The following is a 25,485-nucleotide window of genomic DNA, read 5'->3' on the forward strand; positions in this document are numbered from 1 at the left end:
TCTTCCCTACGTCTCATCCCAACTTCTCATACTTTGTCCATCATCCCTACTTCTCATTCCTCATCCCTCAGCCATACCAGCACACTTTCAGTATTGTGAAACACACCTTCACAGTGATTGTTTGGGAACAGCCAATGAGAATTAAGAGAGGGGGCTGCATTTTACTGATCTAGCCACTGAATAAAATGGCCTTCTCATTGCACACTGTGCAGTTTGCTTCCAATGAATCCAAGGATCTACAGCATTTCATTTTATTTAAGTGACTTTTATTTGCACAGGCCTCTGCAGAAAGCTCTGATGGTTTAGGAAAGACAAGGGTCCTCGCTTGGGCCATAAATTAACACTTGGAGACAGGGGTATACATGTCATCAGAAACCTTGTCTGATTTCCCTTTAACATTGTAACAAGGACATTTTTTAAAATCAACTCTTAGCGACAGGCTATTTACAGCTCATCAGAAATCGTTTCTGGTTTCAGTTTTATTTGTAACAAAGAAAATGCTTTAGTCTGAGGCTGCCTTTAGCTTTGAGAGCTGTGCTCCTTTCTATCCTTGCAGTTTGCAGATGTCGTGGGCTGGGCTTCAGTTGTGCAGGAAACCAAGAAGACCAAAGCCTGGACAGAGTTGTTACATATGAAACTGAAACCAGAAAAGGTTTCCTGATGAACTGTATAGCTTTCTCGCTCCCAGGGCCTTATTTATGAAGCACTTGCGCCGCCGGTGCGCCACTTTTAAAATGGGAAAAAGTGACGCACCGGCGGCGCAAGGCCTTCATAAATAAGGCCCCCAGTGTTGATTTATGGCTTATGCAGGAGGCCTCTTGTCTTCAAGGCCAACTTGCCATACCTGGCATCAGGTGTTTCCACTGGGTACTGAGGGCTGGTTTTGTAGCAGCACAGCATTTTCAGAAGCACTGCAGTGTTCTTTGTATATCCAGCAGTTTTCAGGCAACAATAAAAGTGCCAGGATAACTCTGGTGATTAATGTACCTGCTGGAGAGAGATCTGAGTGTTGTCTAGTGGCAGTTTGACTCATCTAAGGTAGCGCAGATGGTAAGATGCAGATCACAGAATAGTATTTTATGTGCATAGCTCAGTGGGTTGCTGCTTTTGTCACAGAGATCATTTTGTTACTGTGCAGTTCATATGTTACAATCGTAATCCTGGTAAGAAACTTCTGCTATTTCTTTTGTGTAGAAATAAGTTCTTATGAGTAAATTCAACCCTTACGTTCTGAATCCTGAGTTTGTGCTTCCCCGACCAATTACTCTTAAAAAATGCCTACTAGCACGGATGATATGTGGATCCTACACCTTGAGCCCCCATTGTCTTATGTGATGTTTTCTGTACCCTGATTTACATACATATGACTCATTGTCTCTGTATGTGTGTATGATGTAAAATGCTCCAACGCCCTACACTGGTATGAGAGGCGCGATAAAACAAATTAAATACATGTGAGAAAGGTTTTAAGGCGAGATGAGAGCCACTGTTGGAGGGTGATAGTGGGGGAATCATTGAAGAGTTCCAAAAAAGATTGTGGCATCCTTGTGCACTGTAATGTCATTATTTACTATGATTTAAAGACAATACAATTGTGTATATAATGCTAAATGTGTTGTAGAATGTACAATGTTTGCCATTTATTCCCAGATTTTCTTTGAGAGAGAGGCCCCCCAAACCTCCTTTGTAGTGGTTAGACTCGCTCGCTATGCACCGTATGGGGGCTGGTATGACAAAATTTGCCAGAGCTGCTTTGGGTTCCCAGTCTGGCCCTGCTTGTCTTCCCACAAATGAAAGCCTTTCACAGAGGCCTTTTTAACCAGAAAACTACTTACTTACATAAAAACAAAATGCTGTACATCTTTGGATTCACTGGATGCACACGCCAGTTGTATTTCCTCTCCTCTGTCCTCAACCAGCATGTGCAATGAGAAGGTTGTTTTTTCAGTGGCTATGCCAATAGAATGTAGCCTGATTGGTTGTTGCCAACCAATCAGTGTCAAGGGGTGTTTCACAACATTGAATGGTGTGTTGGTATAACTAAGGGTTGAGGACTGAGAAGTAGGAATGATGGATGAGGCTATCAGCCTGATTCATGAAAGACCCGTTTTGCGAGTCTGTAATAGCGATTCATAAGGAATCGCTATTACAGGCTCGCAAAACGGGATTCATGTAGGAATCGCAAATAAAAATGTGATTCCTACATATTCCTTATTTGCGATTAGCAAATTGCTAATCGCAAATAAGGAATAACTCCCCATTCATTCCTATGGGCCAAAAGGCCCATAGGAATGAATGGGGAGTATTCCTTATTTGCGATTAGCAATTAGCTAATCGCAAATAAGATAGCGATTTTAAGGGTGCCAGGTGGTGTCCAAAGGACACCCTGTAGCACCCCTTAAATGCAAATTTAAACAGGTGTTGCGCACACACATGTCTAAAGGACATGTGTGTGTGCAACATGCAACTTAGAAAAATGCTTTTAAAAGCATTTTTCTAAGTTTTCGCTATTTACCATGAGGTTTGACCTTGCGGTAAATAGCGGGCCGAAATTGCGAATTCGCAATTTTAAAATGGATGATGAATTGCATTTAGGGAATCTCAAATCGAGATTCCTTAAATGTAATTCCTCGCAAAATAGCAAAATCGCTATTACCGATTTTTGCATTTGGGATGATGAATTGCAAATGCAAAAATCGCACTCACAAAGGGCCAGATTCTCAGATTCTGGCCCTTTGCGAGCGCAAATTAGCTTGATGAATCAGGCTGTTTGTGATGAGAAGTATGGATGATGGATGAAAAATAGAGATGATGAATAAGACGTAGAGATGATGGATGAGAAGTAGGGATAAGAAGTAGGGGTGATGGAAGAGAAGTAAGGAATGAGAAGAAAGGATGATGGGTGAGAAGTAGGGATTATGGCTGAGAAGAGGGAATAAGAAGTAGGGGTTATTAGAAAAGCAGTACGGATGATGGATGAGAAGTAGGAATGAGGAATGAGAAGTAGGGATGATGGATGAGAAATAGGGATGAGAAGGGGGTTGATAGATGCGAAGTGAGAATTATGGATGAGAAGTTGGGATGAGAAGCAGGGATGAGAAGTAGGGATGATACATTAGAAGTAGGGATGATAGATGAGAAGTTGGGATGAGAAGTAGGAATGAGAGATGAGAAGCAGGGCGTTTGGAAGAGAAATGGGGATGATGGATGAGAAGTAGGGATGAGAAGTAGGGATCATGGATGAGAAGTAGGGATTGTGGCTGAGAAGAAGGTCTGAGAAATAGGGATGATGGAAAAGCAGTAGGGATGATGGATGAAAAGTTGGGATGAGAAGTAGGGATGATACATGAGAAGTAAGGATGATGGATTAGAAGTTTAGATGAGAAGTAGGAATGAGAGATGAGAAGTAAGTAACCCTGATGGATGAAAAGTAAGGATGATGGATAGAAGTAGGAATTAGATGTAGAGCTGATGGATGAGAAGTAGGGATGATGGATGAGAAGCAGGGATGAGACATAGGGCTGATAAAAGAGAAGAAGGGATGGTGATTGAGAAGTAGGGACGAGAAGCAAGGTAAGTGATTAGAAGTAGGGTGGATGGAAGAGAAGTATGGATGGGAGAGAAGTATGGATGAGAAGTAGGGATGATGGATGAAAAGTAGGGATGATGAATAAAATATAGGGGTGGTAGATGAGAAGTAGGGATAACGGTTGAGAAGTAGGGATGAGAAGCAGGGATGGGGGATTTGAAGTAGGGATGGTGGAAGAGAAGTAGGGATGATAGACGAGAATAAGGGATGAAAAGTAGAGGTGACGAGTGAGCAATGAGGATGTCTTAAAACGGATGCTGTACTGTTGATATTTTGCTTTTGATGTTCTGTCCATGATACTGTGTCCTATTGATATTGTGATTTCAATATTCCATGGGCACGTCATGCACAGAAATGTACGATTTGCATTGATTTTTAGTGCATAGTCTTTGAGAATTTTATGAATCGAAAAATGTAGTCACTGTATGAAAATAATAGCTGCAACCTTACAACTTATAAAGTTACTCTGTGTATCTCTGTCAGAGACAGCGGTCAAATTCAATGTTTAGCATTCAATTGACCCAATTGTGTTTGCAGAAACAGCAGAAAGGGTTTTGGTGCTAGATTTAGGACTGTTCAGAGTCTGCGGTTGCTGTAGAATACTGGATGACGGTGAGTTGTCCCCAGGCATGCCACTTGTCTCCGGTGACTAGAAATGCTGGAGGCTGTTGGGTCGTAGGAGATTATGTTCCTGTGAGTGTTCTCAATGAAGGTCACAACCTACAGAGATCGTATCTTGATTCAAATCTAAAAGGTTATGTTAAGAGTCAGTCTACTGAAACAGATGCCTGCAGTGTGACATCGCCACCCGGAGATGAGAGGTTACACCGCGGAGGGTCTCTAGTGCACCTCACACCCCCATCCCTGCTTTTTAAGCAGGACATTACCTCCTAGATCTATAGACATGACGTCAGCAAGGTCACTCAACCATCACAAAACTAACAGAAGTAAAGAGGGGAGACAAACCTTGCAAAGACCAACAGTTAAGGTGGGTTCTCAGACAAGTGAACATGGGAACTGGATTATTTATCATTGTGAAGAAATGACACAAACTAATTACATGAATGGGCTTTTATTTTATTTCTGAAAATGGAAGGTAAAGAGGCACAATTACCCTCAAAAGAACAATCATCTAACAGTGTTGCTGTGTTTTTCCTTTCTTTCTAGGGTGTGTGCCCCCCTCTAAGGATGCGATGGAGGAGGAACTTACTGAGCTCCTGCAGGCCATATGCTTCTTCCTGGCCGAGTACCCCACTTTGAACGCTAGCAGCATCCAGGCGGCCACAACCTCCCTCATTGAGAAGATCAATGGTAGGTGCCGGTACTTATCCACGTGTCAATGCACTCTTCTGAAACAGTGGTTATTATGATGAAGAAAAGGTTTCATTGGAAACCAATCCTGGTGTTGCGGAGGGCGGTCTGCAATGTCGTAGAGTGAAATAGTACATGGAGTATTCTAATGGGTTTGTCCAGACCCATGTTTTCCCTTCCTTGACTGTTGAGATGATTTGCCTCAAAGAATCCTTGTACCAACCACTGAAAGATTGCATCTCTTGCTTTACTGCTCAGAGCATGCGTGAGAGAGCTTTCCATGAGTGACTGAGGGAGAGCTTCCCTGGCCCGCAAGCTCTAAAAAGTTGCGAGAAATCTCTCTGGGCTTCGTGCAGTGACTAGCGGACAAGAAGTCTCTTGGGTCGCCTACCTCAAGCAGCTGCAAGTAAGCCTCTGGGGTCCGCTACCCCGAATGGAAGCTTCCTGCGTCCTCCGTCCTGAGTAGATGAAGGTACACTTTCTAGAACCCCTGTCCTAAAACAGAGATCAATGCTTGGCACTCATGGTAATTGTGGGTAGTCTGTTTCTGCTATTTGGTGCAACCTTTGTGTGGTTCATGCCATTGTGCCTGTGGGCTGCCCTTATGAAACTGTGATCTAATACGCCCCTCTTTCCAGACACACCGGTGTCACTTCACTAATATTTCATACTGAGTGGGAGAAAGATGGACTAGGAGAACCCCGTACCTCCAGAAGAAGGCCTGGACAGGTCCACTGCATACAGCATGGTATCCAGACTCACACTTGTGATCAGGAGCCCAACAGATTCTCTTTAGACAACAAACTGCAGACACATTGCACCCTTGAGTCCATAGCAATGCGTAAATGCTCCCAGCCTAAGTCAGGCATCTTTCTAAAGCCCGTTAGACCCTTGGCAGACAGAGCATAGGCTCTTGGAGAATGTTCCAATGCAAGTAGTCTTGTTTAGAGCATGCGCAGCTCTACTGCCCTGAGCGCCTCAATGTCAGTGAGCGAGTACGGAGCTTGGACGACACACTATGCAGTTTTAACCACAGGTGTCATTCTAGCACATGGCTCTGTTGCACCCCTCTCCCGCCCCCACTAAAGGTCTCACTTCTACTGTGCACCTTTCCTTGATTTTCCCCTGCCCGGGAATGCGTGAATCTTCTGGGTCTTTTCAGATAGGAAATGTTCCCTTGAATGGATTCCATTGGATTTCACTTCAGTATTAGCAATTCTTTGTGCATGTTTTCTTGCTCTTTACTGGAAGTAGATGGTTATCCTATTGAGCGCATGCCTAGCTACACTGCGCTCTACCTAGATGTCAGAGTTTCGTCTTTCCTTTCCATTCCACCTTTACAGTGGCATTCTTGTCTATCTCTGGTTACCTTTTGTTTGGACATAATAATGGAATATATCTTATCTATGAGGGTGTTCTATCAAAATACCAAGTTCTGAATATCCACCTACATCTCCTCCCAACATATAATGAAGATATGCAGATGTGGAGTTAATAATACCTAATCCATACGTCCCTGTGTATGCTTACCTTGACAATATGTTGGCTGTCGATACTGTAGAGTCGAAATATGCACAGCTCGAGATTATTGACCTCGATATGTTGACATGCATCCCTATCTCCGGTTGGGCATACTCAGACAGCCATCAGCATTCTAGACAGTAGAACAACATTCCCTTCTGCCTGCAGCTGGCCGCGTCACTGGGCCCAGCCCTGTCCTTGAATGGTGCTCCTAATGTTTCTTAGTTTAGATGGTCCCGCCCTTCTCCAGATTAACTTCAAGTGGTTAAGTTTTTGCACACCTGTCACAACAAGAAGGAAACACATTACCGCTCAGGGCATGCCAGGTTAATTCTTTGCATCACGACACTTTACAAACAGTGATAATCACTGTAGTGTCTTCACTGCGCCATGGATAAAAGGTGTAAGTGCTCAGTTGGTGGCACTTTCACAGGGAACTTGTCTAAGTGTGCCTGGAGCAATTTTTGTATAAAATCCTTTTAATTTTTTTTTTTTTTTAGACCAACGGTCCCAGATTTTATTTAATTTCACAAGTAATAAGCCAATAGATCATACAATGTCACATAAACTACAAGCATTGCCCAGTCAGTAACATTTTCGACATGTCGGTCACATATAGGTGAAAATAAACAGTAGCCAGGGAAGATGCATTAGTCCGTAATTATCAGTTCCAGGAGAAATCTTGGGTTGCAGTCACTGCAGAAGGACCAAGGTGGTCATGTTAGCCAACAACGTTTATCCTAGGCTGCGTTCCCTGGTTGGCACGGATGAAGTCAAAGACAGGAATCACATCCCACAGTGCCTTATGGTTCACTGGGCTATAGTCTTGTGATCGTGGCAGTATTCAATAAACATTGTAGAAAGGGTAAACGGGGCGGGGAAGATTAACATCATTGTGAGCACAGCAGAAACAAGCTAACTGCCAATCAAGAGAAACAATAGGGAAATAACGAAAATAGGAGGGAAAACACTTCAACAATGGTCGGACTACTGTTAGCGTGTACAGTAGTGTATCAGTGACCCTAACGGCGTATGTGACGCCATGTATGGACTGTGTGGGGGCGGGAGTGGTCATGGATCGAGGATCGCTGCGGCCATAAGGCGGTGGGAGGGAATGATAGCAAGTAGAGTTTGCTGGGCGTTACCCCAACGGCCGGGGGGGGGGGAGAGGGGGGGAGCGGCATGCTGGGGCAGAGGATGACTGGTCTATCACTGCTCCGTGACGAGGCGGTCATGTAATACCCGCCTGGGTACAAGCCCGATGGTATGCAGTCAGGGTAGTGTCCCACTCTTGGGCAATTGGGTACATACGAAGGCCCGCTGTCTCTTCCCTGTGTAAAGTCACGCTCTCTGCGCCAGCCCAGTTGGCAAATGAGCGACGCCAGTCTGCAGGTCGCGGGGGGCATTATTCTTCCAGCGTTTCGTGATGAGCCGCTTAGCCGTAATGAGCCCTAGGTCCCAGAAACGTGCCTGTAGTTTGGACTGCTTGGTTCTCTTGTAGAGTCCCAGCAGGCACACTTCCCACGTCTTGGGGAGGGTATCGCCCGTGGCCGCCGCTAACGTGTCAGTGACCGCCGACCAGTACATGGTGAGGTGAGTGCAGCTCCAGAGTGTGTGTAGCAGGTCCGAGTTCAGGAGTCCGTACCTGGGACATGCTGAAGAGGCGAGGCCAAAGTAGCGATTCAGTTTGTCCGGGGATAAATACGCACGGTGTATTATGTAATATTGGATGATCTTAAATCTCGCATTGCGAGGAATGTTCCTTGCGCCAGCCAGTACTGCGGCCCACTGTTTGTCCGTCCATTCACTACCCCGGTCGGCCGTCCATTTCTCTCTCAGCCGTTGGGAGGAGAATTGAGTATGATAGTTCAGCGCCTGTGCCAGCCAGTGCACCAAATGGGAACCATCGCCCATCACATGTAGGTACTGTACGAGCATATGTGTGGTCGGCTCGTGAGTCAGGTCTCCCCATGTCTCTGTCAGCACTCGGAGAAGCCTCGCATGCGTCAGAAACTGTCCCGCTGGCAGACCGGTGTCGGCAGTCAGAGTCTCGAAGGGCAGTAGCTCCCCATCACTATACAAGTCACCTAGACCGTCCAAGTCTGCGGCAGTCCAACTGCGCAGCACGGTTGAAGACAGCACGCCATTCCCCCAGGGGGTCCCCAGCAGCGGCAGGTTCGGGGCATATGGCACCGTGCTTTTGGTGAGTCTGAGGCTTCGCATAAAGCACTGCCTTGCGACAGCTAAATGGATCTGGTTGGGAGGCCGGCCCTGTGTCAGGGGGTGGAAGAGCGTCAGTACCTGAGTTGGGGACAAGGTAGTGTCCTCCGTGGCCGTGTCCATCAGGTTCTTGCCACTCAGCCAATAGGCAACCCACTGCAACTGGGCCGCTAGGTAATATAGTTCCTGATTGGGAACCGCCAGGCCTCCAGATTCGTGGCCGCATAGAGGGTCCTCAATGCCACCGGGGGCGTCCTTTATTCCAGATAAGGCGCCTGGTGAGGGTTTCCAACCCCTTGAATATGCGCGTCGGCACATACACCGGAAGGTTAGCATAAAAGTAGAGGAGCCGGGGGAGCATTATCATCTTCGTCAGTGCCACTCGGGCCGGCACATTCAATGGGAGGGAGTTCCAGAACGTGACCTGGGCTGACAGCGAGGAGATGGCTCTCACAAGGTTACCCTCTAGGAGATCGACGGGGTCCCAATATACGAGGATCCCTAAGTACCGGAATACCGTCGGGTGCCATCGAAGCTTCTCTCCCATCATTCGCACATCACATTGTGGCATAGTGTCACTGAACGCATAGACCCCTGATTTTGACCAGTTGACGCGGAGCCCTGACATGTCCCCGAACACCCGAAAGATGTCTGTGAGTGTCGTAGGTATATGGGTGAGGTCCCTGATATATAACAGTAAGTCATCGGCATACAGAGACACCGAGTGGGTTCCATCCGCCAGTGGGATACCCCAGGCGGCACCGGAGGTCCGGAGCAGTTCCGCCAATGGCTCCATCACGAGTGCGAATATCAGGGGAGAGAGGGGACATCCCTGCCTGGTGCCTCTCCCAATCCTTATTCTGTCAGAGAATAGCCGCCCAGTCCGGACTCGCACCTCGGGTGCCTGGTAGAGGAGCCCCACCATCTGAATATAGGCGTCGCCCAGCTCATACTTTTCGAGCACTTGGAGGAGAAAGGGCCACTCCACCGAGTCAAACGCCTTTTCAAGATCAAGTATTATGCACCCTGAGTGTGGCCAGGTGGAGGTCGCATAGCGTTGGACTCTGAAGAAGCGGCGTATGTTGTAGGACGTGCTGCGGGTGGGCACAAAGCCATTCTGGTCAGAGTGCACCAGTGTGGGAACTAGGGGTGCAAGGTAAAATCCTTTTAATAGTACCTAAGTTTCCTTTTATCTATCGGGATACAACATCTATCCCTTCCCTTTTGATCCTTGTTTTCCCAAGTGGGGACAGTTCATTCAATTCATGCTATTCTGAGAATAACAATCATCAATACATACTAATAATATGTTTTTATACACCTCTTCATACCACACTTCTGCCATTTCTAAGGTGTTGTAAATTATAGATGTTACTACTGTCCAATTTATAGGACTCAAACTACCGACTGCCTGGAGGATGAAAGGCAGAGTTTGCCCTGCCGGAATTCAGACTTGCTACTGGGTGATTGCCACTTTGTAAATTGTTCAACAGCGAAACCTCATCTGATTGCGCTATCCCTCCGGCTGAATTAAACCAACATACCACATTCTACAAAGTGAATCATAATTATGCCCTGATAAAGGATAATTCTAAATTGTTGGTGCCATTTCATTAACCTAGATAGGAAGAGAGGCTCTGGGGACCCTGAGGGATAAGAAGCAGGTGTGAAACCTTAGTCGGTGCTGCTAGGATATCTTGCATGTAAATTTGATAAATATCGACATGTTCAGCCCCTGAGATGTCCATCTTCGCTTCCAGCCCTAAGGTTTTTTGTGTGTTACGGCTTTTGGACTTTTAACCTATGACTTATGCGATGGAGCTGGAATTTGAAAATGTCACAAAAAAGGTTCCATTAGATTGTTTGCAGATACTCTACAATGTCCTTAAAAATGTATCATGGATAAATGGTTGTCTCTTCCAGTAGACTTTGACAGAGGTGACTAGGTCTCTTTACGCTTTCCATTGGTTCTTGTATGATGTGGATGGTTCTTATCAAATCTTCAAGCTGGGTTGTGTGTACATACAAGTGCATGGGAGAACTGTGCTTGGATTTTTAACCAGACTTGCTTGGGAGGAGTCACCTGCTCCACCCTGCTTGTTCTAGTGTGTCAGGCTCCATCAGGATGTGCTCTAAGATCATTCTGTCTCCCAAGATGACTTACTTACTACCTTCCGTTCCTTGGTGACTGAGTGACAGGATTGTGCAATTCCCACCCAGAACAACTGAGACTATGCTTCGTTGACCCCCTACCCTAAGTGGATGAAGGAATATTCCCTATGTTCCCAATATTGACAGAAAATGTAATACTCCTGCCTCGTTAAGGCCATGGTACAAACATGTCTTATGACACCACCACAAATGGCCACAAGAAGGCGCCAAAGTTCACCAAATGCTTTAAAAATAACTTTGTTGCTATTTGAAAATGAGCACCAACATTGAAAAATTTCATTTTGTCTTGAAAATCCAGAGATGCACCATGGCAAAGGTTTCATAGAGTCTTTTCCCTGAATCCCTCCCTGCAACCCTTCATCGTCATCAATTTATGAATCACTTCAGACCCCACAAAGGCTGAGCAAACGAATGACAAAAAGGTGAAATATATCGTAACAGATGGATTTTAAGATCCTTTTAAGATCCTCAATGGAAAGCGATCTTCTGGTAGGTCATCCCTTGGTTTGACTGCTTGGAAGTTCAAAACCTCTGCCATTGGTTCTAGCCCTCTTAACTTTAGTAGGGGCAGGAGAGCTTTCCCCAAACGGTTAAGAGAAGGTTTCCCTACTGCCACAAAGTGAGACCAGACAGACTGAGACAAATAAAGTATAGAGGATCATGTTTATACACGTATTTATTTATTAGCAATTTTATATGCCCCGGACCAAAACCAGTTGGCGACAGCGTGCTTTACATTGTAACAATCTAGAATGAGCAAATTATACATATAATAGAAGCAAAAGGGTGGATATTATATGTAAATAAACTAATAATGCATATTGTGCAAAGGAAAAGACAAATGTGTATCCATATAAGAACATAAAGGATGGAGTTTCAAGAAGAATGATGTCAGAGCACGGTTTATAGGTTTTTGTAGAAAGTACCACTGCTTCAGAGACATTTTTCATGAAAAGTCTAACAGACACCTTTAGTGCTAACTTCAAGAAGAAAGCCGCGTCCTGACTTGCTCCCTGATCACTTTGCTTCTATTAGTCGACCCCTCCCTTGCAAATGCTGATCAGTCAGGGAGATCCAAGATCTTACAGGTTCCTTGTCCACACCATGACAAATCCAGGAACTGGAATAAGCCAGGAAGAGCAGGCAGAAATGATAGAGCTGGAGACAGCAGCAGACCGGAGGAAGGCCAAATTTAGCCTTTCCGGCTGTCAAGTTAGAGTCAGCTACTCCAGCAGCGAGGAGCACTTTGACTGCTACCTCTGATGGGTTTTGAGAAAGTGCTACGGGTTGTATTGTCTGGTGCATTTTATGTGTCTGAAGACCTGTGCTGAGTGGCAGGTCTGTCGAACAGGTGTAAGCGGCTCTATTGGCTGGTACAACAAAATATTGTGATTGAGTATATTCTTGCTGAAGGATCCCCATGCTAGAACTGCGCATACGATGCTTGCTGGATCCCAGCCAGGCATAAATAGTTGTCTGGGTGTGTATTGATGCAGCTCTCAGCTCTTGCACAACCATACAGTATTAAAATAACACACCAAACCAGTATGCGCTCACCTGCAGAGTGGAGTTTTGTACTAGGGAACACCCACGGAATCTGTCAGCTTCCAGCAGGAATCTAGTTACGCAAATGTATCACTCACCGGACAGAAGAAATAATATGTCAACTTAACAACTGCACCCATTCTAGTTTTTCAGCATATCTCACTGGTTGACTGTGAAACATCGTGAAATGGAAGTGGACTAGGTCATGCTGCTGGCCTGTTGCAGATTGTGCTGTTGTGTTTTATGTTAAAAAGGGAGGTGTGTTGTTTCTTGTTATCTCGTAAGTGTGGAGCTCCCCTGCTTGAGCATGAACTTCAATGGAGCATGGTGGAGCGGTAAATGACAGGAAGGATGCACAGTTGGGGGCCGTTTCTACCATTAGGCAAGACTAGGCGGCCGCCTAGGGCGGCAAAAAACGTAATTTTGAGAATATCTAATGCATTAATTCTTCTAGCCTGGATGACAGGGGGAGAGAGTGGTGGTAGTAATAGGAAGGGGGCAGCATGTTACAATTGTCGCCTAGGGTGGCAAAACACCTAGAAACGGCCCTAAGTTGGGCCATTTGCTGAGGATGGCTGAGCAAGGAGGCCGTGTGTGCACAGCAGTATGTGTCCAATCAAGTCATGCCTCTGTTACTCTAGTGCTATCTTCAGCTACTATGGTGTAATATTCAGCATAACAACAGTGGCGGCAATGAAGGGATCCTAGCCCATGGGGAAACAGACCAACATGCAGGCGGATGAGATACGACACTGGCCATGCTGTGATCTGTTATAAGAGACCAACAGAGTCGTACTGACCAGACAGATATCATTTCCAAGAATGGGCCTCATCTTACCAAGATAGTTCACTTTGTCTTTTCATAGTTAAAGTACTTTCCACTTCTGTAAATTAAGTCTTGCATGGACATTATTATGCTTATATTAAACAAGACCCAGCCTCAAGAACAACAGACCCGAGATCACAGCCAATCACCAATCTGGCCTACATGTTGTACTGTTGGAGACCCATTCATCAAGGGTCATATCTAGTATCTGGTCCTCAAGAGCCATATCTAGGAACTGGCTTGCAACCAATCTTCAACTAAATGTATGTGTCTCTTGGTGTTTAGGTCCTGGTTTTGGTGTTCACAGAGGCAGGACTGGGGAGCTAGGGGTCTAGTTCCAAACACAGAACTGAAGTGCGATGTTTCACAAAGCAAAACGATTCTCTACTCACCAAAGCAAACTCTGCCAAATAGTCATTTTGTTGTCTAGTTTGCAAACTGGAGACCAGAGGCATAAAGTCAAAATCCACATTTGACAACATTGTGTGATCTTGGGTAAATTACTTTGTTTTCTTATGACTCAGTTCTTCTATTTGCCAAGACTTTGAGAATCGAAAGACATTAAGCGCTAAAGTATTCAGAGGTAAGGTGAGAGCAGTTTCTTTCGATCACCTATTAATAAAAAGATATTTCGATTCCTGAGCTTTCTCTGTGTCTTCAAGAGAGCTTTCCTTTGAAGGATGATGCATCGTGGATGCCCGAAATACCAAACTGCAGATCTATAAAAATTGCAATATGCGGTTCTTTGCACAGTACTGCACTACATGTATGAATCACGCCAACCCCGTCCTCAGTTTCCTTCATTGATCACCTGTGTCAGAGAAAATCGAATTTATCTGCACACGGTGGCCATTTTCAAGGCCTATATTCTGGCCCCAGCGTTTTGCCTTCTGCCAGTCTTAGTGGCTCATCATCCCCAGGGATGTAAAGGTGACACCTTCTCAGCGGTGGCTGCTGACCTATGCAATTCTCTCCTCCTCTACTGCAATCACAGAAAGATCACCCATCCTTCAGAGGCAGTCTGAACAAGTTACTTTTTCCAAAATACCTTGAGTATAGTGCCAATATCAGCAACACTCCCCAGTTATCATACAGCAACATACATAAACAAACCACACGACACCTTGTTAGTGGAGAAAATTGCTGCAGGTTTATTTGCATAACAAATATGCCAACATGGTGGGTTATCTTATGGGCAATTCATGGGCAGGCCAGCCCCCCTGACGAGCCAAATTGCACCGTGGCCGTCGCCAATCGGTGGTTACCAATTATTGGAAGGGGCCATCCCTTCCTTCAGTGGACCGACAGTCCACTGGTCAAGAGGCTGCCCAGTGGGCGGGGGAAGGCCTCCCCTCCTCCCCACGGCCGGAAGTGACGCGGCATGCTGACCCCTGGTCACTAGCCCAGGGAGCCTAGTCCGCAGACTCCTGTGCCACTAAGGCGTCCACCCTGTTGGAGAGTCCTCTACGCGGCCCCCCGGGAAGCCTTAGCAGTCTGCAGTGTGTGGTTAATTGGTGCTTTTCTTAGCTCCAAGGCATCAGGTTACGGCAAATATTAGCATTTTAGAGATGTCCTAAACATAAAAATATGATATACAGGAAAACTGGACGATTATAGCAAAGTAAAGAAATAATTAGTTGATATGGGGGCTTGTTAGGTGCTGTGAAGACCATTTTCCATTCGGAAGCTGCACTGCTGTAGTACAGGACTCAGCAGGGTGTTTTGACTTCCGATTCAAGTGTATTGTGAATGGGTTTCCTCAGGGGGCTGCTTCGCATTACTTTTACGTTATTTTCAGTGCTAAATAAGTTTAGCACTGGAAAGCAAATTAGGAAAAAAAGATTGTGCGCAGTTTTTTTTTTTTTTTTTTTTTTTTTTGGTGCAAAACATTTATTGAGCATTGTCAGGATTACACTGCGTCACGCCAACAACCCGGAGGCCGGCCGCTATCAATGCATATATATATCACAAGGAGCAACAAAAGCTTATCAATGCGAATACAATCGCGCCATCTGTAATAGCAAAGTGACAAGTGCAGCATCTACCTAGCACAATCGATGTGTTTCGCAATTTTTGACAGTTTTTTTGTTAGAAAGGTAACATTAACATGTGCAGTGCCTTAGTGAACCCGGGGGGGGGGGGGGGGGGGGGGGGAGGGGGGAGAGGCAATAATCACATCATACCAGACCGCAACAGGCCAGTCCGGGACCTATAACACAGGTTTAGAAAGCGATATCACAATGTCCCACCATCCTAACCACCAGTGCTGTCTGTTTCCAAAGGGTCAGTTATTAAATAACATTGCAAAGGGGCCCAGATGTCAGTAGGCCTAGAGTTAGGGGGGAGCAGTTCAGAATAAGTAGGCAATTGCTCTTGGCAGTATACCATATCAGTCATCCAATCCTTAAACTTGGGCGCTCTCCCTCTTCCCCACCTACAGGCCACCCTCCGTTTAGCCAGAAGCAGAGCCAGCGCCACATATTTACGGTGAGTCGCCTGAAGAGGTGCAACATACCCTAGAAGAGCCACCAATGGGGACGGGTCTACCGTTGCGTGGATCATTTTGGACAATGCCTGAAACACTTGAGCCCAGTATCGGCCCACCTCGGCACATCCCCACGCAAGGTGAAGGAAGTCAGCCCCAGGAGCCCCACATCTGTCGCATGTGTCTGTTGGCCGCAGCTGAAACCTGTGTAGTCGCGCTGGTGTATGATATAGTCTGTGTAAAAACTTATAATGAATTATCCGGTACCGGCTGTTAGAAGAAATGCGCTCGGTCTGTTGTAAGCAAAATTCCCATTGTTCATCCGTAAGGGACATAGCTAGATCCTGTTCCCATTTGTGCCTGGCAGGTAGAGTAGTGTAAGTCATGGTGGCACGGACAGATCTATAGAGTGTGGATACCAGTTTAATGGGCTGTTCATGAAGCAGTAGGTTCTGTAAGGGAAGTAGTACCGGGGGCTCGCAGGGGAAGTCAGGTGTGATAGCCTGTAGCCCGTGCCTGAGCCTAATATAGTAAAATAAGTCTAATGGTGTCGGCTGTATGCTCTCGTACAACTGGTCCCTGGTGCGGAAGGTGCCATTATGGTACAGTTCTCCCCATGTAGTGACATGTATTTTTTCCAACAGTTTTCGAAAGCCAGTCTCCTGCAAAAGCGGGAGCTGTGGGTGGTAGACCAGTGGCAAGAGGGGAGCATAGAGGAGGTGGAGGTCGAGCTTCAAAGTAATGGTACTCCAAGCCGTCACCGTGCTAGACACCGTGTTGGGGGTCTTATCCCTGCCTTCAATCCGCGAGTAGAGCGCGCCTTCAATGGGGGTCGGGTGGGCTAACCAGTGTTCAGCCGCCAGTTGAGGCATATATCTCTGCTGATGCACCCAGAAATATGCATAATGAGCCTGAGCAGCCCCATAGTAAAGCTCAAAATCTGGGACTCCAAAGCCCCCTTGTGAGTATGGTCGAACCAGGATCTCCCATTTGAGCCTGGGCGTCTTCCCTCCCCATACCAGTCGGAGCAATTCCGAGCGCAGAAGCCGGAAGAAATGGGGACCGGGATGAAACGGGATGTTCAAAAAAAGGTACAAAAGTTGTGGGAGAATTACCATTTTAACTAACGAGGTCCTCCCAGCCATGGAGAGGGGGAGTGCGATCCACCTGGATATATTATCGCCTATTCTATCCATCACAGTGCCATAATTGGCACGGATCAGCTCCTCTCTATCTCTCGCTATATGTATACCTAAGTACTTAAAATCACCGTCACACCAAGCAAGCGGGTACTCAAGCGGAAACGGATGTGTCGAGGCAGTGAGGGGGAAAATACATGATTTAGTCCAGTTGATTTGGACCCCCGAAAGGGCACCAAAGCGTATAAATTCCCTGAGTATGGGATGCAGGTTATCGCCTGGGTGTCTAACATAAAGAGTGATGTCATCAGCATACATGGAGATAAGTATTTGTCTCTGAAAAAAGCGTAGGGCACTATCTCGATGGTGTTGTCGTATTTTAGCAGCCAGGGGTTCAGTGGCAATAGCGAAAAGAAGAGGGGATAGGGGGCAACCCTGCCTCGTTCTCCTGGAAACTGGGAAGTCAGAAGAAAGTTTCCCGTTGATGAGGACCCTGGCCCCCGGACGCGTGTATAATAATCGAATCCAGGAAATATAGATAGGTGGAAATCCCATTCGTTCTAGGACTTTAAACACATAGTCCCATTCGAGGGAGTCAAATGCCTTGGTGGCGTCTAAAAAGATGGCTGCCATAGGGAGGTCTTCGTGGACGGAGTCATAGACCGAGAAAAAGGTACGGAGATTGTGCGACGTCGCCCTACCAGGGACAAATCCGGCCTGGTCTGGAAGTATCAGGTCAGGAAGCAGGAGGCTGATGCGCACTGCAATCAGTTTCGCAAGAATTTTCACGTCACAATTTAATAAGGACAGTGGTCTATAGGAGTCACAGCTAGTAGCGGATTTACCAGGCTTGAGTAGGGATGTAATAAGGGCAATTCTCATGGAGGCTGGGAGATGTCCCACCTCCAGTGCGTCCTCATAGACTTCCCGCAGCACCGGCGCCATGAAATCAATATATGTTTTGTAGAATTCTATAGGGATACCATCCAGTCCGGGGGCCTTACCTGATTTCATACGCATGATAGCTTCCCTGACTTCATCTAGTTCAAACGGGGCGCTTAAGAAGGCTCTCTGCACGTCGCTAAGCCACCCCAAGGATACGTCCTCCAAATAATCGTCCAGCATAAGTCTGCCCGTTCTACCAGTGGAATAGAGCGTACCATAGTGACGCATGAATTCATTCAGAATTTGTGTGGTGTCCCTGAGTATTAACCCCTCAGCCGTCTCTAGTTCTAATATAACGGTCGGTGAGCGCAGTAGCTTAACCGTTGCCGCCAGGGCCTTCCCAGGTCTTTCCCCTTCACCATATCTTCTGGCCACCCAGTACCTGTTCCTAAATTTCACCTCCCTAGCCGCCTCCTCGGAATATTCCGACAGTTTTTCCCGTATGGCAGCGAGGGTCGCATTGTCAGGGTTTTCTCTGAGGCTGGTCTCTGCACTTCGCAGGTCAGACTCCAGAGTGCGTAGTCTATTCAATATGCTCTTGAGTACTCCCGAGCCTTTTGAAATACAGAGACCCCGGAGCGTGGCCTTAAAGGCGTCCCAGATGGTCTCAACGTCCTGGACAGAATCCTTATTACGTTTAAAAAAGTCCAAACATTCCTCTCGAAGCTCTTCCTGGAATACAGAATCTAATAACATAGAGGGCTGCATACGCCACGCCGTCACCGGCGGCCCCAGTTCTGAGCCAGACAACGTAATAAGGACGGGGGAATGGTCGGAATATGTCCTAGGGAGATGCGTCGCGTGTATCAGTGCCGTGTATAGCTGTGAGGTCAGGAGGAAATAATCAAGCCGCGCCCATGACTTAGCCTGCGCTGTGAAGTGTGTTCCCTCCTCCCTAGTCCCACAGTGTGAGCGCCAGGCATCTATAAGATTATTACCGGCTACAGTAGCCTTAAGAACCTCTCTACCGCTAGTGTAGTGGTGGGGAGCGGGGTGTGATCTATCCAAAGGGGGGTGTAAGGTTGTATTAAAGTCCCCACCCCATATAAGGTGTTGCGGCCCAGTCTCCACTATCGCAGCCCACAAAGCCGAAAAGTACTGTGGGTCATCTGTGTTAGGCCCATAACAAGACGCTAGTGTCACCGGCATGTGTCCCAGCCTACCCCACAACAAGCAATACCGCCCCTGAGGGTCAGTCTTGGAGCCAGCCAGCTGAAAAGGCGTAGTCCGCTTAACCAGAATTGCTGTGCCTCGCGCATATGAGGAGTAATTAGCGAAGACCGTATATGAAGCCCATCTACTTCCAAAGGTGTGCGATCTGTGGGGTGCAAAATGTGTTTCCTGTAGGAAAGCAATGTGAACGTTGTGGCGATCAAGGTAGCTCAATATCTGTCTCCTCTTCCTATGATCCCCCAACCCTCTCACATTCCAAGTAATCACATTTAAGCGCGTATCACCCATGTATAATCTCGAAGAAATGCATGCAGGATGAGAGCGCGTAGTATTGCCCCAACATTGACAGCAGCAAACCGGCCACAACTCACATCAGCCGGCCCAGTTACACCTAGAGGGAACAGGGAGCCGAACACTGAGGGGGCACCCTCCCCACCTGTGACACTGCGCGGCCCCGGACAACACATAGCATAGCCACTTCGCCCCTCCATCCCCAGGCCCCAGCCACGTCGCCTCCCACAGGGCAAGCAAAGAAGTTCAAGACATCTTATGCACCTGTTATAAACTGAACCCCAACAGTACCCCAAACGCACCCCCACACCCGCCACCCCCCGAAGGTCCCAACCAAAGGACTAGATCTGGAATAGGAAGAACATTTCTCAGCAAACAACCACGTAGGACAGAATATCTTGGCTCTTCTAAAGGGAGCCAAATCGCGCCTGGTGCATTGTCGTTCCGCCAGGTCACCAGTCCACCACCCCCCACCCACTGAAGCTGCCCCAACTCGCCAGTACCCCAGTCCCACCCCCCACCCATACACCAAAACAAAACAAGGAAACATCCAACAAAAGAAAGGAAGAATCAAAGTCAATGTCATTGGGGAACACCCAGTAGGGGCTATCAGAGGTGCACGTTTCACCACCCCCAGTCCTCCCACTCCGTACAAGTCCACCCTTATGGTCTCCATCCGGAGCAGAGAGGGAGTTAGGGGGTGGGGGCCTGGCATACATTACCACCTGCAGGTAAACACCCGTCCATGGCTCCCCAAGGGCATCCGCGGCCACCGCAGAGAAGGAGTAGACCCCCTTTGCAGGGAGGGGTCAAGGAATATCCAATCGCACTCGGGATCAAGCACAATATGAGGCCAGCTGGTGGTTACTCGGGACCTGATGCATTTAAGTCTTCAGCGTCTGCAGGTCTTCTCTGTCGTTTAGGCAAAGTCTTAATGTAGTCTTCAACCTGTTGGGGATTGAGGAAGAAATGCTGCGTACCCTGGTGGGTGACACGCAGTTTGGCCGGGTACAAGAGGGCATAGTCAATCTGCAGATTGTGCGCAGTTTTGCATCACTGTTGTGACGCAAACATGGCGCAAAATCTTAGTAAATCTCCCCAGAGTGTTTACTGCCCTGGGCTGGCCTCTTACAATCAACTGTGATCTAGTTCTTCAGCTCAATGTCTTAAATAGAAGCGGACTAAGACTACAACTCCCAGAATGCATTACTCGAACCTGAAGAACAGTAACTTTCAAGCTGGCACGGGGTCATTTTGTAATCCTGTGGGAACCACTAATCTTGGGCTACGGAGTAGGATGCTATCCGTCATAAAGCACTTCAACGCCTCGATATTCGTAGCAAGCGCCATATAACTGCAATTACAATAAAATAGTGTTGAGCTTTTAAGCTTGAATAGTTACTATTTCTCCAGTCCGTCTCTGCGCGGTATGAAAGGTGTGTATATTTATATTCTAAGTTTCACCCAAAGCCGGATATAGATATAACCAAAATTAAGCAAAAAAAAATGTCGTTAATAAATGCAGCAATTTCCTGTTGCAGAGGTCTGGGGAACTGAGAAAATAAAACAAAACAAACACCAGCCTGTGCTGCCTGTCTGTACTCGGATTAATGTCATGCTAGTGGACGGTGAATCCTTTCAGAACTACAAGGGCAGCAGAAGGGGAACCTGTATAATGGGTATCTACTCACATCTGGTGGCCATGGTTTGTACTGCAGCGGTGTCTCTGGCACTGCTCTCTCATTGGTGCGGCTAGCAAAGCTACTGTGTGCAGCCTGCTCGTGTAATCACAAAGACAAGTGAATGAACAAGCATTAGAAATGCAATAGGTCTCGCAGCATTAGAGTTAGTGCTTTTAGAATTGTTTATGGGTTTTTTTGTAAATCTTTAGCATGAGGTTGAGGGTGAGTGAGGGTGAGAGGTTGAGGGTGAGTGAGGGTGAGGTTGAGTGAGGGTGAGTGAGGGGTTGAGGGTGAGGGGTTGAGAGTGAGGGTGAGGGTGAGGGTGAGTGAGGGTGAGGGGTTGAGGGTGAGGGGTTGAGGGTGAGGGGTTGAGGGTGAGGGGTTGAGGGTGAGGGTGAGTGAGGGTGAGTGAGGGTGAGTGAGGGTGAGTGAGGGTGAGGGGTTGAGGGTGAGGTGTTGAGGGTGAGTGAGGGTGAGTGAGGGTGAGGGTGAGGGTGAGGGTGAGGGTGAGGGTGAGGGTGAGTGAGGGGTTTTGGGTGAGTGAGGGGGAGTAGTTGAGGCTGAGTGAGGGTGAGTCAGAGTGAGGGTGAGTGAGGGGTTGAAGGTGAGGGGTTGAGGGTGAGTGAGGGTGAGGGGTTGAGGGTGAGTGAGGGTGAGGGGTTGAGGGTGAGTGAGGATGAGTGAGAGTGAGGGTGAGTGAGGGGGAGTAGTTGAGGCTGAGTGAGGGTGAGTCAGAGTGAGGGTGAGTGAGGGTGAGGGGTTGAGGGTGAGTGAGGGTGAGTGAGGGTGAGTGAGGGTGAGTGAGGGTGAGTGAGGGTGAGGGGTTGAGGGTGAGTGAGGATGAGTGAGAGTGAGGGTGAGTGAGGGGTTGAGGGTGAGGGGTTGAGGGTGAGTGAGGGGTTGAGGGTGAGTGAGGGGTTGAGGGGGAGTGAGGGGTTGAGGGGGAGGGGTCGAGGGGGAGGGGTTGAGGGTGAGTGAGGGTGAGTGAGTGAGAGTGAGGGGTTGAGGGTGAGTGAGTGAGGGTGAGTGAGGGTGAGGGTTTGAGGGTGAGGGGTTGAGGGTGAGGGAGTGAGGGTGAGGCGTTGAGGGTGAGGGGTTGAGGGTGAGGGGTTGAGGGTGAGGGGTTGAGGGTGAGGGGTTGAGGGTGAGGGGTTGAGGGTGAGGGGTTGAGGGTGAGGGGTTGAGGGTGAGTGAGGGTGAGGGGTTGAGGGTGAGTGAGGGTTGAGGGTGAGGGGTTGAGGGTGAGTGAGGTTTTGGTTCCCCAGTCCTGCCCTGACAATCAACACTTTACTTTGGGACAGAAGATCTGTTCGAAGTCTCCTCTGGGTGGGGTGATGAACAGCTGCTTGGCTACACAAAAACACACCCGAAAGAAGCAGTATTCAAATATTCCAGGAATTTCCCGATTCTGTAGCAAATACCAGGATAAATAAAACTGCCAAAATGCCAACATTTCCCAGAGAACCTCCTGATTACAGCAAAATGTAACTTTGTATTATGTGGGTAGACTTCAAAATCCACACAAATTAAAAGAGCAGACTAACTTGCACAACAGCCGGTAACAGCATTTCACCCGAGCTTACATGCGTGAAGAGATATTTACAAACAAGGAGGCAGATCAAGAAAGAAGAGAAACACCTGACCTCTTCAAAAGAGCTGGACAAAGCAGAACTGATGTAACAAAGAAATTACTGTGGAAATAGTAAAAGGCGCTTTAGGCGGAGATGTGCAAATTACAACGTTAAAATTATCAGAACTTGACCTCGTGTGAGTGTGTACCACGACAATCGACAACACGACAAATGCACTTGCAGGGAGGGGAGGAGGCGGCAATGTGGCAGGAGACTTTAGAAACCAACTCAGCCCTGTGCTTTACCTCATAGTAAAGCAAAAAGCAACAAACAGCAAAAAATGCGTGAGCAAACGCAGTTCAACCTCAAATCCGAACAAGAAAGGGTGGAGGGGGCAGGGGAGGAGGGGTCCGGGGAGGAGGGAAGGGCCAGAGGGACTTGATGGGAGTGGTGGGGAGGAGGGGGAGGGTATAGAGAGAGAGGAGGAGAGACAGGACAGGGGGAAGCAGCAGAGACACGGCGGGTAAAATAAACAAATAACACGGCGGGCAGGGGAGGGGGCGGAGAGGGAAGAGGAGAAATGCGACACGGAGGGAAGGGGAGGGGGCGGAGCGGGGAGGGGACGGAGAGGGGAGAGGTGCGACATCAGTGTGCATCACACCCTGCAGGTTATAGCGAGAGTGTGGGGTGAATTTAGGAGAAAGAACCAAGTGTGCTTTTATGGCTCGCTGAACGAATCCAGGGTAGACCATCATGTTGTGTCGGCACAATGGAGTCTGCAGATTATAGACCTGGGTAGTGAGCGATGAGACCCCTGGTGAGGAGGAGACCTCTGTTGGATGTTTAACTGTCGAGGTTTTGCATTGGTTTGGGTCCGCAATTTCAATGAGGAATCTGAATGCTCTGGGGATAATCTCAGCGTTTATTTTCCTCTCCTTTGGGGCCTGTGTGCACTTCAGATGCCTGCAGGCCAGCATAGAATCGCCCTGTCATATTTTGCACCAGCTGGCATTTGAAAGAAGGATGTATGGAAAGGCCTTCGAACTGGGCACCCGTATAATTCAGTTTGGGATTTATGGAAAAGCTGATTGCTGCAGTATGGAGCTTGGTGGAATAAACAAATAACACGGCGGGCAGGGGAGGGGGCGGAGAGGGGAGAGGAGAAATGCGACACGGAGGGAAGGGGAGGGGGCGGAGCGGGGAGGGGGCGGAGAGGGGAGAGGTGCGACATCAGTGTGCATCACACCCTGCAGGTTATAGCGAGAGTGTGGGGTGAATTTAGGAGAAAGAACCAAGTGTGCTTTTATGGCTCGCTGAACGAATCCAGGGTAGACCATCATGTTGTGTCGGCACAATGGCGTCTGCAGATTATAGACCTGGGTAGTGAGCGAGGAGACCCCTGGTGAGGAGGAGACCTCTGTTGGATGTTTAACTGTCGAGGTTTTGCATTGGTTTGGGTCCGCAATTTCCTGTGTGCACTTCAGATGCCTGCAGGCCAGCATAGAATCGCCCTGTCATATTTTGCACCAGCTGGCATTTGAAAGAAGGATGTATGGAAAGGCCTTCGAACTGGGCACCCGTATAATTCAGTTTGGGATTTATGGAAAAGCTGATTGCTGCAGTATGGAGCTTGGTGGAATAAACAAATAACACGGCGGGCAGGGGAGGGGGCGGAGAGGGGAGAGGAGAAATGCGACACGGAGGGAAGGGGAGGGGGCGGAGCGGGGAGGGGGCGGAGAGGGGAGAGGTGCGACATCAGTGTGCATCACACCCTGCAGGTTATAGCGAGAGTGTGGGGTGAATTTAGGAGAAAGAACCAAGTGTGCTTTTATGGCTCGCTGAACGAATCCAGGGTAGACCATCATGTTGTGTCGGCACAATGGCGTCTGCAGATTATAGACCTGGGTAGTGAGCGAGGAGACCCCTGGTGAGGAGGAGACCTCTGTTGGATGTTTAACTGTCGAGGTTTTGCATTGGTTTGGGTCCGCAATTTCCTGTGTGCACTTCAGATGCCTGCAGGCCAGCATAGAATCGCCCTGTCATATTTTGCACCAGCTGGCATTTGAAAGAAGGATGTATGGAAAGGCCTTCGAACTGGGCACCCGTATAATTCAGTTTGGGATTTATGGAAAAGCTGATTGCTGCAGTATGGAGCTTGGTGGAATAAACAAATAACACGGCGGGCAGGGGAGGGGGCGGAGAGGGGAGAGGAGAAATGCGACACGGAGGGAAGGGGAGGGGGCGGAGAGGGGAGAGGTGCGACATCAGTGTGCATCACACCCTGCAGGTTATAGCGAGAGTGTGGGGTGAATTTAGGAGAAAGAACCAAGTGTGCTTTTATGGCTCGCTGAACGAATCCAGGGTAGACCATCATGTTGTGTCGGCACAATGGCGTCTGCAGATTATAGACCTGGGTAGTGAGCGAGGAGACCCCTGGTGAGGAGGAGACCTCTGTTGGATGTTTAACTGTCGAGGTTTTGCATTGGTTTGGGTCCGCAATTTCCTGTGTGCACTTCAGATGCCTGCAGGCCATCATAGAATCGCCCTGTCATATTTTGCACCAGCTGGCATTTGAAAGAAGGATGTATGGAAAGGCCTTCGAACTGGGCACCCGTATAATTCAGTTTGGGATTTATGGAAAAGCTGATTGCTGCAGTATGGAGCTTGGTGGAATAAACAAATAACACGGCGGGCAGGGGAGGGGGCGGAGAGGGGAGAGGAGAAATGCGACACGGAGGGAAGGGGAGGGGGCGGAGCGGGGAGGGGGCGGAGAGGGGAGAGGTGCGACACGGCGTTAGAAGGAAGGGAGAGAGGGGAGGGGGGAGGAGAAATGCGACACGGCGGGAAGGGGAGGGGGCGGAACGGGGGCGGAGAGGGGAGAGAGAGAGTAGGCAAGGGTAAACAAACACGGACGTGCACGCGCCCGTGACTTTTACGGTCAATGCGCATGCGCATAAGCTTAATGCGCATGCGCATTGACCTTAAAAGTCACGGGCACTGCAAGGAATCGCCACG

The 25,485-nt window shown here is 48.1% G+C and overlaps 1 protein-coding gene across 2 annotated transcripts in view; it reads left to right on the top strand.

Annotated features, from left to right (window-relative positions):
* Window positions 1-25,485, top strand: part of GMIP (GEM interacting protein) — a 353,361-nt gene that overhangs the window by 108,621 nt on the left and 219,255 nt on the right. For both annotated transcript variants that reach the window (XM_086961370.1, XM_086961381.1), the window contains exon 2: window positions 4,757-4,900. In XM_086961370.1, the coding sequence (XP_086817496.1) occupies window positions 4,757-4,900 (144 nt within the window). The remainder of the gene's footprint in view (window positions 1-4,756; window positions 4,901-25,485) is intronic.

Source organism: Lissotriton vulgaris, chromosome 1_1, assembly GCF_964263255.1.
Source record: "Lissotriton vulgaris chromosome 1_1, aLisVul1.2, whole genome shotgun sequence".
Lineage (NCBI taxonomy): Eukaryota > Metazoa > Chordata > Amphibia > Caudata > Salamandridae > Lissotriton > Lissotriton vulgaris.